At 32.7% G+C, this 14,447-nt stretch overlaps 2 protein-coding genes across 2 annotated transcripts; one reads left to right on the top strand and one right to left on the bottom strand.

Annotated features, from left to right (window-relative positions):
• The first annotated feature begins 5,612 nt into the window (after positions 1–5,612).
• LOC111485741 (serine/threonine-protein kinase RIPK-like) lies at positions 5,613–7,891 on the top strand. Its single transcript, XM_023132760.1, has 4 exons — positions 5,613–6,030; positions 6,637–6,772; positions 6,894–7,154; positions 7,241–7,891. Exons 1-4 carry the CDS (start codon positions 5,653–5,655, stop codon positions 7,807–7,809), a joined length of 1,344 nt encoding a protein of 447 aa, XP_022988528.1. The 5' UTR covers positions 5,613–5,652; the 3' UTR covers positions 7,810–7,891.
• Positions 7,892–10,135: 2,244 nt separating this feature from the next.
• LOC111485682 (RING-box protein 1a) lies at positions 10,136–11,587 on the bottom strand. Its single transcript, XM_023132664.1, has 5 exons — positions 11,345–11,587; positions 11,179–11,229; positions 10,996–11,055; positions 10,516–10,587; positions 10,136–10,429 (listed from the first exon to the last, which is right to left on the bottom strand). The coding sequence occupies exons 1-5, from the start codon at positions 11,475–11,477 to the stop codon at positions 10,392–10,394; spliced, it is 354 nt and encodes a 117-aa protein (XP_022988432.1). The 5' UTR covers positions 11,478–11,587; the 3' UTR covers positions 10,136–10,391.
• Positions 11,588–14,447: the final 2,860 nt, after the last annotated feature.

Raw genomic sequence — 14,447 nt, 5'->3', positions numbered from 1 at the left:
CCCCCCCCCCCCCATAATACGCTCACTTGGGGACGGATTACTCCAGTTGTTCCACTCTCGTTTATCATTATCTAGAGCTTCCCGATCCAAGGTTTCTATGCTCCCACCAGGGTGGGCTACAACCCAACTATACTTTTAAAGAATATTTAACGTTTGTTATTCATGTTCGTGATGTGTCATCACGTATGAATGTTTGATATTTAAGTTATCAATATAACATGTTTTGTGAATAAGTTCAATTTTTTAAAATAACCCGATATCTCAATCTAACCTAAATATAAAAGGTAACCGAAGAAAAAGAGAGGAGAAAAAGAATTTATAGAAATTTAATATTTTATTTCACTTAAAAAAAACTATTTAAAAACATACATATTTCGAAAAGAGTACGATATTTATATTGGTATTTGGATCCCGTCTTTGGCTTTCTAACATCAAACGAGCATAATATAAACGGTTCGAGTGTAATCGAGCTCATACGAGCATAATATAAATAAATAAATAAATAAATAATTTTCTACCCACATCATATATAAAAATTCATAATTTAATATTACAGTTTAAAATATTATTATTTGAAAATATATTTATATTTGTATATGTTTTTTGTTGGGCTAATGTGATTATTCCATTAAAACTATGACTATATTGGTCCATGCCCAAACCACCTTTCGAAAGCCCAATTATTACAACCCCACATTATACATAATTAATATACTTTAATTACAAGTTTAATATTTAAACTTTTAATTTTTAATTCGAATGTTTTTAAATTTTTTATTAGATATAAATATAATTTTTTAATTTAGTAAAATTCAATAACACATCATATATAAAATTAAAAATTTATAAATTTATTGAACTCATAATAAAAAATAAAAAGTTAAAAGTATTATTTTAATACTAACGATTTGATTTAAAATTTTATTAATTACTCCGAAATATATTAATTAAATACGCAACACAAAAGATTTGACCCACGTTTTTATTTTATCTCTATAAGAATATTAATTTATTTTATTTATTAAGAAGCTTCCTAATTATGCCATCCATTTACCTTTTTATCCACTCATTTCTATTTTCTTTCCTAATCACTTTTGGCCCAACTTTTATATCCAAACTCAAAAGAATATTTATAACGCTTTTCGGTCACTTTTTTATTTCTCGAAAATGGAATTTTCATATTTCACGTTTAAATTTTTGTACTTTTTTTCTTTTTATTTTTATTTTGACTTAAATTTGTGGATTCCGAGCTTGACTAAATGTTGATCAGTTCGTGCTGAAAGAGAAAGATTTAATCTTGTGGGCTTGATATGATACGGTTCGATTCCCTTTTAAAAAGGCATTAGATAAGTTTCCATACGAAACTCGACTGAAATTCTATTCTAACCTCTAACTTACAAGCTCGAAATGTAAGAGGTACCTAAAGAAACGGAAACGGAAACTCACCACTCGCTGGTGAAAGAGGAGAAAAGATAATTGAAAGCCCGAGGGCTGAAATGCAAAATATCTTTGTTCGAGTAGCTTATCATGAATTTTCGATAATAGTTCACAAATCCTAAAAAGAATCTTAGTTAGTCTTTGAAAAAAATGAGTAGTAACGACCCAAATTCACCACTAGCAGACATTATCCTTTTTTGGTTTGACTTTTCCTCAAATGATTAAAACACAAGATTTTCACACTCTTATAAATAGTGTTTTGTTCTCCTTCCAACCAATATGGAACATCAGATAAGAACTTTATTATATAAATTTTTAAAACATTCTTAACTTTTTTAAATGGATATTATTTTTATTTTATTATTTAGAAATGAACAGTAGATTTGAGACAATATAGTGTTAGATAAAAATAATAATACAATAAAGAATTTTAAAAATTTAAAGATTAAAATAAAATAAACGTTGACTAAAAAGTTGAATTTTTATTTTTATTTTTAAATAAGTAAATACGACGGCAATATGGAAATGTTTTAAATATTTTAATAAAAAAAAATTGCAAGGGTTTCTAAGATAATAATATTATTATAATTTTGGGTCAAAAAATAATAATAATAACGTGTTAAATTTTCAAATATTTGAAAAACTTCCCTCGTTTCATGAAAATCCAATATATTGACCAATCCCCATAAGTCAAATATTTATTTAATTACTAAATTATATATATTTCAAGTTATAAATTTTAGACCAATAATTATTTTTTTTTATAAATTATTTTAATAAAATGTCCATAATTATATTAAAAAATTAATACATTTTTGTGTTTCTAAAGTTTCTAATAAAAATTCAAAATGGTGAAAATTGAGTTGGGTTGAATTTTTTAAAAATTTAAAATTTGGATCGATTCGAGAGTTGACCTTTTTTTGCTAGGTCAACTCGATCACCAAATCCAACTCATGCAGGTCCATAAATACTACTCTTACCTTTTTATTATTATTATTAATGAATCGATTCTAAGCTTTTAGCGTTAGTAGTAAGCTTCAGATTTTAGGTCGTTTCGGTTGGATGATGAAAGTCTATTAAATATTTAGGGAATGAGCACGGGTTTATAATCAAATAATACTCTCTCTATTGACACGAGATATTTTGGGATTTCCCGAACAAAACCATGTTTAAAAAAAATATTAAATTGGATTATAAACCTAAAAGTTAAAAAATAAAAAATTAAAATTTTAAAGTTAAAAAGATCATAAATGTATATATTTTTCTTTTTTTCTTTTTTTCCAAAAAGCGAATGGAAAATGCAATCCACCATTAATAAAGAATAATATTTACAATCATGACAAACTAAGATAGCCCAAAAGCCATTATTATTGTCACAATACCACTTTTAAAGCTTATCCCCAACTTTATATAATATACTTCTTATTTACATTAAACATTATTTCAAATATATTAATAATCACTCAAAAAAAATATTAATTCTAAAAATCTATATTTGAATATAAAAATTGTGAACTAAAAAAGTAATTTTTCCATAAATTTATTTAATTGATTTTAAATTAAGTTAGATAAAAATTATGAATATATAAATTTTTATTAAGAAAAAGAAAAGCGAGGAATGAGCCTGATTGACAAGGTTGTAATAGTAAATGACAAAAATGTCCGTTGACTTAGTTTATAGCTAGGGCAATAGTTCGACGCGTGGTCCCCACGCACCTACTCCCCTCATTTGATTTGACGAAACTACCCTCCAATTAGATCTTTTTTCCATGTGAAATGTATTAATCAACCACAAGGCGATCAGCCCATCATTTTTGTAACCTTTTTTCTGTTCGGTCAAACAGACTTTTATTTTAAATTTTATTTTAAATTTTAATTCAAAAGGATGAAATAAACGTACGGGGATAGAGATTGTATTCTAGCTCCTCACTTAATTTTAGAAATTATGTTAAATATTATATTATATTTAAATTTATTAAATATTAATAAATTTATTAACTCTTAATAAATAATAGAAGACGAAGAAAATATATATTTTGTATTAAAATGGAAAATTTAATTAATTTAATATATATGTGTATATATATATATATATATATATATATATATATATATAATAATAATATCTAATTGAAGCCAAGAAAAGCCCGTACACACGACCACATCTCAACAACTAGAAACGTGGGACCCACATAAGATCGTAAAGGTCAACTTTGGATAGAAGCAAGGATCCTGATCATCTTGCAAATCTGCTGTTTTCTTAAAAGTATGCACATCGGACGGTCAGGATTGTGGGTGTATTATCCAAATCATAGAATGGGTTGATGATAATATTATTTATTTTTTAAAGGAGGTTGGAGGGGGTAGGAGTTTCTAGAAGAGAAAAAATATTGCAATATCACCAAATTTGGTTACATTTTGACAGTAATTTCTGACCAAATCACTAACGAAAATGGCTGCATATTAGCCTCCCCTAAAGTCTATAAGGTTACCCTACGTTAGCGTACACCCAATTTTAGTTCGGTTTAAAGTCAAAGTTTGACTAGTTTGGTTCGTTTATTTATTAGATTGGACAAAATTGTTTTCGGACTTATCTAATATCTTACCACTCAGTCCATCTAAATAATATGTATATATATAAACTTTTTACGTACGTTGATGTAAATTTTACGTGTTAAAAAGTTAAAAATTAAATGGTAAATGAAAATAACCGTATCAAACAAAATAGTTATTCAAATCTATCTATTAGTCAATAATTTAATCCAATGGGTTAGTTAAAGTCTGAACATCTTGACCAAAAATTTGATCTAATGAGCTAATGGCTTGGGCCATTAAGAATCGTGTCAAACCCGATCCAGACTAAAACAATACCTTGGTGCCATCGGACTTCCCAAAAGGCCTCATACCAATGGAATTAGTATTCCTCACTTATAAACCCATGATCATACAAAGCACGCCTCCCCTTAATTGAGACTCGACTCCTTTGGAGTCTTAGTCATTTTTGACTGCCTTCGTACCTTCGAGGAGGCTTGACTCCTTTTTTCTTTTTGGAGTCCTTTGTTCGACATTCGAGGATTTGCCAATCTATTGGCACGGCTAAGTTTAGGGCATGGCTCTGATACCATGTTAGACGAACACGACTCTCCACAATGGTATGATATTGTCCACTTTGAGCACAAGCTTTCATGGTTTTGCTTTGGGCTTCCCAAAAGACCTCATACCAATGGAGTTAGTATTCCTCACTTATAAACCCATGATCATACAAAGCACGCCTCCCCTTAATCGAGGCTCTACTCCTTTGGAGTCTTAGTCATTTTTGACTGCCTTCGTACCTTCGAGGAGGCTTGACTCCTTTTTTCTTTTTGGAGTCCTTTGTTCGACATTCGAGGATTTGCCAATCTATTGGCACGGCTAAGTTTAGGGCATGGCTCTGATACCATGTTAGACGAACACGACTCTCCACAATGGTATGATATTGTCCACTTTGAGCACAAGCTTTCATGGTTTTGCTTTGGGCTTCCCAAAAGACCTCATACCAATGGAGTTAGTATTCCTCACTTATAAACCTATGATCATTCCCTAAATTAGCCGATGTGAGACTTTCATCATCCAACAAGTTGCATTTGGATTTAATCTCGGGGACAAGTCTGAGTTCGATTATTTTTTTTTACACTAACATGATTTTTTTTTTTAATTTTGTTCTATATTTTTCTGATGAGGATGTTGGAGAACAAAAATATTTTAATTTTTAAAATATGAACTCATAAAATATTAAATAAGGTCTTAAAAAATCAACTCTAAATAGACAATTTAGAGGAAAAATAAAAAGAAAATAAATAGGAAAGTTCTTTTGATCATCTAGATTTTCGAAGTAGACAAAATCAACCAATAATTTAATCCTTTTTCCATCCAAAAAAGAAGAAAATATCAAAAAAGTCAAAGGGGTAAACACGTCATTTTGCTTTCAAACCGTATTTTGACTTTTGACCCTCCATTCCATTTCATCCAACACAATTCACATAATATTTATAAATAATAATATATACACGGTATTGCGGAATTATTCAAAATAAAATAAAAAAAATTATTAATTTATTTAATGGAGACGCCATTGAAGAAGCTGCATGCTTGTTTCTTCTCTCTGTATTTCCTCTATAAATTCAAATTTCCTTCAAATTCTCTCATCTAATTTCATCTCAAATTCCGATCCGATCGATGAAGAAGAAGGTATCATGGAGGTCGTTTCTGCCGCCGTTCTGCTGCGGCGGGTTGCCGGCGAAGGCGGCGAAGAGGGTGGCGGCGAAGCAGAGTTCTTTCACTAGGCTTTCTATGGTGGATTTGAGCAATCCGAATTCTGTTCTTTCGGAGGATCTCTCTGTATCTCTGGCCGGCTGCAATATTCACATGTTCACTTTGGGAGAGATTAAGGTTATGACTCAGAGCTTCTCGACCGGTAACTTCCTCGGAGAAGGTGGCTTTGGACCTGTCTATAAGGGGTTCATCGACGACAAGCTTCGGGTCGGCCTCAAGGCTCAGCCTGTTGCTGTCAAGCTCTTGGACTTGGATGGCTCTCAAGGCCATCGCGAGTGGTTGGTAAGTCCTTTTGAAAAAACTTGAGCTATTCTCGATATGTATGTGTGTATATATATATATATATATAGGTAGAACGGAGATTTGAGTAGGATCAAGGTAGGTCGAGCAAAGATAGGGACATGTAATTCTCATCTCCAACCCTGGTTTGTTAATTGGAAGAAATCTCTCCCCGACCCTGAGCAGGGATGGAGATATGAAATGTAATTCTTGTCTCCAACTTTGTTTAGCTAATAGGGAGAAATCTCTCCCCAACCCCTCTTGCAACTGAACGAAGATTTGAGCAAGGTCGGGGGTAGAGGTAGGAGCATGAAATGTAATTTTCGTCTCCAACCCATTTTAACTAACGAGGAGAAATCTCTCCCTCACCTCTCTCGCATTTGAACAAAGATTTGAGCAGGGTCGGGGCAGGGATAGGGACATGAAATGTAATTCTTGTCTCAAACCCTGTATAGCTAACAGGGAGAAATCTATCCCGACCCCTCTTGCATTTTCCGTTTAAACAAATATTCTCTTCTCCGTTTGAAACGGGCTCCTGTAGATTAAACGAACATTTGTAGTTATCTTATCGTATACGATACAATCTCATTTTCTTTTCGGTTTTTGTAGACGGAGGTGATTTTTTTGGGACAATTGCGAGATCCACATCTAGTGAAATTGATTGGATATTGCTGTGAAGATGAACACAGGGTGTTGGTTTATGAGTACATGCCGAGAGGCAGCTTAGAGAACCAGCTCTTTAGAAGTAAGTAATTCTTAATTTATTTTTTATTTATTTTTAAATAATTTAAAAATAAATGGGTTTTTATTTAAATTTATAAATGGATAATTAATTAATTAATATTTTATTATTATTATTTTTACAGGATTTTCAGTGTCACTGCCATGGTCAACTAGAATGAAAATAGCTTTAGGAGCTGCCAAGGGACTGGCCTTCCTTCATGGAGCAGCAAAACCAGTAATTTACAGAGATTTCAAAGCTTCCAACATCTTGTTGGATTCGGATTACAACGCAAAGCTTTCCGATTTCGGACTCGCAAAAGATGGCCCCGATGGAGACGACACCCATGTTTCGACCCGAGTCATGGGCACTGAAGGCTATGCTGCTCCCGAGTACGTTATGACTGGTGAGTTCGATCGATCTATCAATTTCTGTCTTGGTTGGTAAATGTTTAGTTTTAGAAACATTGTTTAATGTTGTTTGTTATTTCAGGTCATTTGACGGCTATGAGTGATGTATATAGTTTCGGTGTAGTTCTTTTAGAGTTGTTGACTGGACGACGGTCGTTAGAGAAGAATCGGCCACATCGAGAGCAGAATTTGGTCGAGTTTGCTAGGTCAATGTTGAATGACCCTAGAAAGCTGGGTCGGATCATGGACTCGAGACTAGAAGGACAGTACTCAGAGATTGGAGCAAGAAAGGCGGCGGCATTGGCATACCAATGCTTGAGCCAACGACCGAAGCAACGGCCGACGATGAACGAAGTGGTGAAAATCTTGGAGCCATTAAAGGATTATCAAGACATGCCCATTGGAACCTTTGTTTTCGAGATGCCGGAGTCTTCTCCGGCATCGAAGGGAAGCGAAACTCCGAAAGAAGAGAGGAAGAAAGTGAACGACGGAGGGCATCAGGAAAATGGCCATCATAGAGGACAAAATCATCATCTCCGACACCCCAGATCGCCGAATTCATTACCTGAAAATGGGGTGAGGAACGCCAACCGACGGCCGACGAGCTCAGTGTTGCACCCTAGAGGTGGCAACGGCGACCGAAGACCTTAGGGCCGTTGGATTGGGAACACTCTTGTAAATGATTAGATATGTAGATAGAGATACTGTACGGAATTTCATTTGTTATAATTTTTTTCTTTTTTATCACAAAAAGATTTGATATCTCAAAAAAAAAAAAAAAAAAAAACTTTCAATTATATATCTAATAGATTCTCGAAATTTTAATTTTGTGTATAATAAGTCATTTAAAATTTACGAATTTACTAACGACAACATTATAAATTTAGGGTCATCGTCAATCTTATACTAACGACCCATTAATTTTTTTATTAATTTAAACGAATTAAAAGTTTATTAAAGATGATTATTATAATATATTATATAATTTAATATAAATATTTGAAGTTTGGGGGGAGAAAAGGACCAATTCAAATGAGACAACTCACCAACTCTATTAATATTTTTAACCCTCCATTTTGGAATTACGAATAAGTAAACTTTGTGAAATTACTATTTTAGCCTTCTAAGGTCATATATTTGTTAAATATGATATCTTTAGGTTAATTATAGTTCTTTTCCAACTCGAGCCACTATGATTAAATAATGAACTCAACTATATAATGTTAGGTTGGTTCGGGTTTTTTTGAATAACATAGAAGTTTGTTCTTTGATTCAAGTGGAAGACTTTTTTTTATGGCTTTAACCCTTTAATTTTGTCGAGATAGTGATTTTTTCAGCCCAAAACTTTTCGTTCTCAAACAAAAAAATATGTCAACAATTACTCTCACTTTAGCATGTTCATGTTTAGATGAAATTTAAGAGTGTCTAGTAAAAATATTTTAATAATAAGTGCTTTATCAAAAAGTATATATATTTTAATGTTTGTTATGCTTTTTAAAAGTATTTTTGAAGTGCGTTTCGTCACGCTTTTATTTTAAATTATTATACTAGTGTTCTTAGCGCTCTTATATATATATATATAAACAAATTTTTTTATCAATGTTTTTACCCCAATTTTCCCCCATCTTTTATCAAATAATCCAAGAGAATATATATATATATATTAATAAAATCATTTGAAATTTTAGACAATTATGTTGAGAAAAAAGAATTAATTATTAGAGCAATAAAACTTTAAAAATAAAACACAAAAAAGAAAAACATATACTTTAGGATAAGTCCAACATGTCATGTCTTTATATATAAGTTTGAAAATATGTGGAGTGGGCCCCACCAACTAATTTATATTTAAAATAATTTAAATTAATATATTTTCATTTTAGATGGGTTGTACTTACAAAAGAACATTATTTCAATTTAAAATATGCCGTTTAGAATTATTTGTATTAAAATTAATTAAATAATAATAATAATAATAACAATAATATTTTACCCTATAAAAACAAAACATGTTAACAATAAGTATTTAAATTTACTTCTTTTTTTCGTGCATAACATATACTTAAAATTTTTATATTTACACATTTAAACCGTCTAAATTTCTTTTTTGATTATTTAAATTGTAGGCCAATTTTTTATTCTTAAACTTGTCTTCAAACTTTGAGGTAATATCAAATAGGTTGAGTTATTCAACCCTTATTTTGTCAAAGTCAGCTTTTGTCTTTTTTGACAAATTAGTGGGAACATTGTCTTTTTAAAATACCAAAAATACCCTTTTTACATTTGCAATCACTATTTTAGTGTTTATTAAAATGTAGAACAACGAACACACGACGACGAATACACAAACGACTACATTTTGAGAAAACGTCTTCGGAGGGGCTACAAGCCTTGGCCAATTCCTTGAGAAAAAAGAAGAATGAAGAATTAGATACTTTCCTCCTTGAGATGATCCAATTCCTTAAGAAAATGGAGCAATTAATCAACCAATCCTAACGTGCACATCAACCGATGATTATGATTGAAAAAAAGATAAAAGGTATAGACTAGATTGAAACTTTTTAACCAATGAAAACTATATTGAAAAGTGTGAAGTCCCACATCAGTTGGAGAGGAGAACGTAACATTCTATAAGGTTGTGGAAACCTCTCCCTAGCATACACATTTTAAAGACCGTGAGAGAAAGCTAGAAAGGAAAAGCCCAAAAAATTATTTATAAGGGTGTGGAAACCTCTCCCTAGCATACACGTTTTAAAAACATTGAGGGAAAGCTAGAAAGGAAAAGCCCAAAAAGGACTATCTACTAACGGTGGGCTTGAGCTGTTACAAAAAGACACCAAACGAACTAAAACACATATCCAGCATTGTCAAATTGTCGATTATTGACGTCAGACGAATTACTTTATAAAAATATAATGATTGACCTTAGGACATTGCTCCCTATGATACAAGTATCCACAATCCCATTTCAAATAACTAACTCAATAAAGCCATAGTAATAAATAAGGAATGTAATAAGGAATGTAAGCATTTAGCTCAATACTTGTAGTGTAGTGTCTAAGGTTCGCATTGTGAATAAAGTACTCATCTTAATCTGCTTCGGATATGAAAAGGCACACAATTGAACACAACAGGATTTGGGGATTGGACATTGGTTCAGATTTTCAACAATTAGAAATTTCAAGTAGAGTATTTGTCTGTCTGACCTTTGACATTGCAGCGGTATGAAGGTCCTAATGTCCATACTTCTGGAACTCCCATTCGCTGTTATCTGAAGAACATCACAAAACTTTAATCAAGAAGAAGCAGAATTTCACAGTTTAAGAATTAGACCCATTAAAGCTTAATAAAGTATACCCAATGGACAAACTTGGCGAGTCTTCAGCCAACGACTAATGCAGTGGAAGTGAAAAGCATGGTTGCATACCCCTGCAAACAAGAATCTTAATCAAGAGCAAACCCAAAACACAGAGGCAGATAAAGGCCTAATCCCCAAAAGAAAATGCCACAATAACACGAGATCAAATGACAGACACAAATCACCACCGAAAATCCTAGATTGATATGAAACTTCTGAAGTTTAAAGTAGCTTGCATTAACCGCGTGAAAGGTCCATTCAACAAGACAATTGGAATTGTTTAGCAGTTTATTGAAGAAAAATTAGTAGCTCAGGATGATTTTCCAGTCACTGAGATTAATATCTATTGCAAAATGCACGAACATCGGTCATATTTCACAGAAAAGGAAAGAAAATATGCACGCAGAGCTCCCAAACCATCTCAAACAAGGAAACCAAAATCAATATTAAGGTTTTAGAAAAGAGGCGTAATAGCATACCCCAGGCGACGGTACATTCCTCACTAGTGGCACTCGCCTGATTCGCTTGACATTCAATGCCTAAACACCAAACAAATCGTATGTGAACAACAGTGAGAAACATCAAATTACCATCCAAAACAGAATCTAGAATTAAAGATTAACGAACGAACATTTAAAACCCTAAAAACTGTTTCAACTTACAGAGATCCATGATGTGATTCCTACAAATTGCACAGTTATCGACAACAATATCTGCACAAGTAAATCCCAGTTGCGTTACAACACAGACAAGAATCTGTAAGAAACATCCAAACGCAAAAGGAATCAATCAGAAATCGGAGAAGTTAAAATTAGGGTTTGAAAGTACCCCAAGCCCAGAGAGCGACAGCATTCCACTTTTTGATCTCAAATCGCTTAGGTTTTTTGGAAGACGAAGGGCCAGCACTACTCGAAGCCTCACCCGCGGGAACCATAGGCACATCGGAATCCAACGTAGCCATAGCTGAAACCTCGATTGCAAAGCGTCGGTTCTCCGGTCAGCGGCTGAGAAGCAATCCGGCGAGCGAAAGAAGAATACCGCAGCAGAAGAATGACTGGCAAAGGTGTTTGGGCCTTATATTTATTTGGGCCATTAAAAGGTTAAATTACATATATACCCTATTTTTTTCCTTTGAAAAAAAAAAAAGTTAAATTAGAAACTTAAAACTGTTTAACAAATATTTATATTTAATTTTATGTTTTAAAAAAATTAATTCAATATATTTTTTTTAAAAATTTACTAATTTATCACAACATAATATTAATAGTTTAGGATTCCGTTAAATATAAAATTTATATTTATATATAATATATCAATTTATTTTTTCTAAAAAAATTATGGAATTGGTAAATTGATGAATTAGTTGGGCTTCAAAATATTGGGCCATTATTTTTTGAAATATGGGCTTCAAATGGTACTTTACGCATTACATGTTGGGCTTTATCTTTATTGGGCTTAAGTGGGCCCAATGGTTTATTGGATTTTATGTCATTTAAATTTAAAATAAAATTGGTAAATTCCATGACCAATTAAATTTTTATTTAGGGTTTTCTAAATTATTTTTAATAATTAGTGGAAAAAATGTATTTTGGATTTTTCTTTAATATTATCTAAAAATAATTAGAAGAAAATAATGTTTTCTGAATGTATCAATATCCAATTAGTGTTGTCGTGTTCATGTCGTGTCTGAATTTATGATTGTGTTCTTTAGACCATTTGTTTGATCTTCTTCTATCGAGGAAATACCTTTAAAGAACACGTCTTTTTAACTACATATTTTTTAGAATTTTGAACCAATAAACACTATAATATTACTCAATTTGTGAGATTCCACATTCCTTATAAGCGTGTAGAAACCTCTCTCTACCAAACACGTGATAAAAATCGTGAGCCTAACGACAATTCGTAACGGGCCAAACCGAATAATATCTGTTAATGGTAGACTTAGCTTGTTACAAATAGTATCAGAGTTAGACATTAGGCAGTGTGCTAACTAGGGCGCTGGCGTGAAGGGGGTGGATTGTGAGATCTTACATAAGTTGGAGAAGGGAATAAAACATTTCTTATAAAAGTGTGGAAACCTCTCCCTAGTAGATGCGTTTTAAAATCGTGAGGTGACGACGATACCTGATAGGCTAAAGCGGATAATATCTACTAATGGTGGACTTGAGCTGTTATATCACTCGGGATTTTCAAACTCGAGCTCTAACACTCGGTTTGAGAGACGTTTTTTTGGTGAATTAATGGGAATTTGATTGAGAAGAAAAAAGGGTGGCAGATTATGGCTGCATCTGCTTCCTTTTTTCCTCTTTCCATTGTTGGATACAACTATTCATCCACAGTGCTACCCTCCCCAACCACCCCATAAAGACTTTACCTTTTCATCTCATTATATTTCATGTCATAATCAAGTTATTCACTATTTAATTGGCGCTTTCAAGGTATATTAGAAAGATCTCGTTCAAGTTCGAGTAAGTTTAAGACCGCACTTGCTTTTGGATGGAGAACGTTGTAATCAAACAGAGTTTCGTGATTCATCTTCATCCCATTTCAAAACACAGATAAAGTTTGGAGTTTGAATCGATCACTGAAATCGAAACTAGTGCTTTTGTCCACTAAACTATGTTTGGATTCACGACCCCTTTTGTGAGAGTGTTAATTAATTCAAAGTCAAAGGTTTAAGGTTTGAATTTTCGACCGCTTTTTTTTTTTTTTCATTAAACTATGCTTGGATTCACGACCCTCTCATGCAAGTACTAATTAACCCAAGAACACGGGTTCAACGTTTGAATCATTAATAGGTCAAATGATAACTAGTAACTTCATCCACTTAACGAAGCTTGGACTTGCAACCCCTCTGGGAAGAGTACTAATTGAATCCTCGATTATAACCAGTGCTTTTAACCACTGAACTATACTTGGATTCTCATCCCCTCTTCAGAGAGTGCTTATTAATCCAAGGATAATATCACAGCCCAAGTTCACCACTAGCAAATAATGTCCGTTTTGGCTTGTTACATATCGTCGTCAACCTCACGATTTTTAAAACACGTCTACTAGGAAGATATTTCTACACCCTTATAAAGAATGCTTCTCCTTCGCTTCTCCAATCGATGTGTGATATGACAGACAGGGGTTTATAATTTGAATCACCAATTATCAAATCATCGAGATGATAACTAGTGCTTTAAACCACTGAACCACGCTCAAATTTACCATCTCTCTTACAAGAGTACTAATTGATCCAATGACAACAAGAGTTGAATCATCGACCATTAAAATGTCTTTTTATCAACTGAACTATGCTTGAATTGACCGGTGAAATGGTTGTAGGTAAGGCTCCACTTAGAGCGACATCATCCCAATAACACTATAATTAAGCTAATTATTAGGGCAAAACCTACCCTCCCTTTGGGTGCCTTTTCAGCTGGCTTCATCTTCATCTCACAATTAAAAAGGTCCACTAAGACCAATTTCACTCAATTTGCCAAAAAGGGCTTACATCTTTTCATATTTTCAAATAACCCCACTTTTTTTGTTCTTTTTTTCCTTTTGCCCCAAAAAAGAGTGGAAAAAGGATCTCACTTTTTATACTTTTTCAAAATAAATAAAATATGAATTTAAAAAGACATTGACAGTTCATCCCTTTCAGCAAATTATGGACCATTCTTCTAAACCCACCTTAGAAACTTCTTCCTTTTATTGCCCCAATGATCCCAATCTCTTCAATAATTTGAGCTACAATCAAATATTTTTTAAAAATTATAGTTGTAGGCCCTCCAAATCATACCCCATTTTCTCGGTTTATTTCGACATATGGTAGACGATTTGCATCGCTTATTAAGGAATGATTTAAGCTTACAGTACATGACGTTCGGAGGTTGAGACGTTTGAGTTTCGTAGTATGTACAACTGAATTCAGTTAGTTCAT

This window comes from Cucurbita maxima, unplaced genomic scaffold (genome assembly GCF_002738345.1).
Source record: "Cucurbita maxima cultivar Rimu unplaced genomic scaffold, Cmax_1.0 Cma_Scf00010, whole genome shotgun sequence".
Taxonomy (NCBI): domain Eukaryota; kingdom Viridiplantae; phylum Streptophyta; class Magnoliopsida; order Cucurbitales; family Cucurbitaceae; genus Cucurbita; species Cucurbita maxima.
Note: the sequence above shows the minus strand (reverse complement) of the source record. Positions and strands in the feature narration are given on the sequence as shown.

What these genes read in the sequence shown, in the direction of transcription:
- LOC111485741 (XM_023132760.1), top strand. Translation starts at nt 5,653, where the DNA reads ATGAAGAAGAAGGTATCATGGAGGTCGTTTCTGCCGCCGTTCTGCTGC. An exon ending in AAGGCCATCGCGAGTGGTTG is followed by an intron (nt 6,031 to 6,636) that starts GTAAGTCCTTTT and finishes CGGTTTTTGTAG; the next exon opens with ACGGAGGTGATTTTTTTGGG. An exon ending in AGAGAACCAGCTCTTTAGAA is followed by an intron (nt 6,773 to 6,893) that starts GTAAGTAATTCT and finishes TTATTTTTACAG; the next exon opens with GATTTTCAGTGTCACTGCCA.
- LOC111485682 (XM_023132664.1), bottom strand. Translation starts at nt 11,477, where the DNA reads ATGGCTACGTTGGATTCCGATGTGCCTATGGTTCCCGCGGGTGAGGCT. An exon ending in TGTCGCTCTCTGGGCTTGGG is followed by an intron (nt 11,230 to 11,344) that starts GTACTTTCAAAC and finishes TTACTTGTGCAG; the next exon opens with ATATTGTTGTCGATAACTGT. An exon ending in GGAATGTACCGTCGCCTGGG is followed by an intron (nt 10,588 to 10,995) that starts GTATGCTATTAC and finishes TCTTGTTTGCAG; the next exon opens with GGGTATGCAACCATGCTTTT.